At 44.0% G+C, this 2,709-nt stretch overlaps 1 protein-coding gene across 1 annotated transcript in view; it reads left to right on the forward strand.

The window, feature by feature from the left end:
- The window catches only part of LEO1 (Leo1, Paf1/RNA polymerase II complex component, homolog (S. cerevisiae)), a 13,083-nt gene that overhangs the window by 1,616 nt on the left and 8,758 nt on the right, over positions 1–2,709 (forward strand). The window contains exons 2-4 of the mRNA XM_009330994.1: positions 595–1,320; positions 1,583–1,687; positions 2,441–2,535. Coding sequence (XP_009329269.1) covers positions 595–1,320; positions 1,583–1,687; positions 2,441–2,535 — 926 coding nt within the window. The remainder of the gene's footprint in view (positions 1–594; positions 1,321–1,582; positions 1,688–2,440; positions 2,536–2,709) is intronic.

Below are 2,709 nucleotides of genomic sequence, written 5' to 3' on the forward strand. Positions count from 1 at the left end.
GGCTGCCGCCAGCGCCCGAAGAGGCGCGGGGGGCCACCGCCCCGGGTCAAGCCGTCCGTGTGGTTTCGAAGCGCCGGGCGCGGTCGCTGTCGGTTGCTTTCCAAGGCAGACGTTTCCTTCCCTGCTTGAAGCGGCGTTCAGGAGTAGCCCCCTGGTAACAAACGCGTCAGGGCGCAGGAGCGAACTTGGCTTAAGGAAACGGGGACGGTTTTAGATTTGTAGGATCTCGTAAGCCCTGCGTATGTATTTACTTATTTTAAGCCCTCGCTATTTCAAATTTTATTTTCTTTACCGCTGTATAATTGCTTATTCTTTCTACAGCTTTAGAATCTTAGACAACAGCTTGTGGTTTGAAGCTTTATGTGGCATCCGTTACTTTTCATTGTGCCTTTCATTGGCTGCGCCTTTATTAGTAGGCGTTTTATTTTATTGTTCTAGGTGACTTTTATAGTTCTTTCTTACAGCTCTCCGTAAGTTCTCTCTCTGGGTTTTGGGGGGGGTGTGTGTTTGGTTTTTTTAAATCAATGCCCATCATCTTACGTGCGTCCTTGTAGGGACATTTTAACCCTTGAAAGGGTGATGTTTGTTTTGCAGATTCCGATTCTGGATCTGAATCCGATTCCGATCAGGAGAATGCTGGCTCCGGTAGTAATGCTTCTGGAAGCGACAGTGACCAGGATGATGACAGGGAGGCAATAAAACCTAGTAATAAGGAGTTATTTGGAGACGATAGTGAGGATGACGGGGCATCCCATCACACAGGGAGTGACAACCACTCGGAAAGATCCTACAATCGATCTGAAGCTTCGGGACATTCTGAGCATGAAGATAACGATCAGTCAGACGTGGACCAGCACAGTGTTTCAGAAGCTGCTCATGATGATGAGGAGGATGATCGCGGGCATGGGTCAGATGAAGGCAGTCATCATTCAGAGGGTGACGGTTCTGAAAAAGCGCATTCAGAGGATGAGAAGTGGGGCAAGGAGGACAAAAGCGATCAGTCAGACGATGAGGAGAGGCAGCAGAACTCTGACGATGAGGAGAGGCAGCAGAACTCTGACGATGAGGAGAAGGTGCAGAACTCTGATGAAGACGAAAGGCCGCAGATGTCTGACGATGAGGAGAGACTCCAGAACTCGGACGAGGAGAAAATGCAGAACTCCGATGATGAGGAGAGGCCGCAGGCCTCGGATGAGGAGAAGATGCAGAACTCTGACGATGACGAAAGGGCCCAGCATTCTGACGAGGAGAAGATGCAGAACTCTTACGATGACGAAAGGGCCCAGCACTCCGATGAGGAGGACCAAGAGCATAAATCTGGTAGGACCGAATGCGGCGGTAATAATTTGCTTCTGGTTTGATCTCTCTTTATTGTTTCATTTATATTGGCCTGAAAAGATTCAGACTTCAATGAAAAGGCCTTAATCACGTAGCTTTCAACTACGGTCATCTTTGTAACGGTTTTTTTATGCAGCACTTTTAAGTTCCTTTTCATCTGACTCAACTTATTAGTACAAAGGAATTTTAAAATAACGTGGAACAAAATTTTTCATTTGCTGAGACTAATTATGCTCCTTAGTAGAGTCTGCAAGGGGCAGCGATAGCGAAGATGAAGTTCTGCGAATGAAGCGAAAGAAACCGATTGCATCGGATTCAGAAGTGGACAGTGATACAGAAGGACAGAAAGGTAAATGGTGGCGTTGTTTTGTGGGGTTTTGGTTCATTTAATCCTCATCTTAAGCGCGCCGTTCATCTGCTACAGGAACTTTAGATAAAGTTGATAGCGCTTGCTATACGGTGTAACTACAGTGCCATGGAAATAACAAAACAGCACAGCAAGAATGCTGTGTGGGGAAGTACACGCTGTATTTCTGCTGATTATCTCTAGTCAGCTCTATCAGTTTTCAGTTTCCTTCATGAGAGACGGAGCTTTTCTTTTCCGAATGTTGTTTCGCACGTTTTTACTGAAGGGCGTTAAGAAACGGTGCCTCTAATCGGAGCAGCCCGGAGAAGCTATACTGGTTTTTGTGACGTTTAGCTGGCTGAGAAAGAGGTGTTGAGTCTTCTGAGAAGTAAAACTCCAAAACGCGTAATGAAGTTGCTGTTTACATACATTTAAGTTGTTTACTTGAGTAAAGGATGATCTTATACTCTTGATTCTTCTGTTGCCATTTTTCAGCTAGATTCTCTTATTTGATAAGAGCCTTTTCAGGAAAACATACCTTGAATCCTTAACTTAAAAATACAAGGGAAAACTGTTTTTCAGGATAAGGGCACAACGTGTCTTCATAAACATTCGCAATTTTTAACCTTTGTAGGTAATTTTAAGTGGTAATAAAAGTGAATGATGTGTTAATCTTTTTTGCTGTGAGTGTGCTTACATGTAGGGGGGTGTGCGCACTTACATATGTATTTTAAAATAGTAATTTTTCTGCTCAAGAGCATGCAGATGTCATGGATCTGTTCGGAGGTGCAGATGACATCTCCTCAGGCAGTGATGGAGAAGACAAGCCACCAACTCCAGGACAGCCCATTGTGAGTAGACTTGACTTTTTAAATAATTAACATGCCATCGCACTCTGAAGTGCAGAACACTGATTGAGTTTGATAATATTTTAGTGAAAAAAAGACTAACGGCATTAAGTAAGCATTACAGATAGTTTTGCCCTAGCTAAAAGAATTATTGAAGTTTTATACACTGCAATTTCA

Source organism: Pygoscelis adeliae, unplaced genomic scaffold (genome assembly GCF_000699105.1).
Source record: "Pygoscelis adeliae isolate BGI_AS28 unplaced genomic scaffold, ASM69910v1 Scaffold318, whole genome shotgun sequence".
NCBI lineage: Eukaryota > Metazoa > Chordata > Aves > Sphenisciformes > Spheniscidae > Pygoscelis > Pygoscelis adeliae.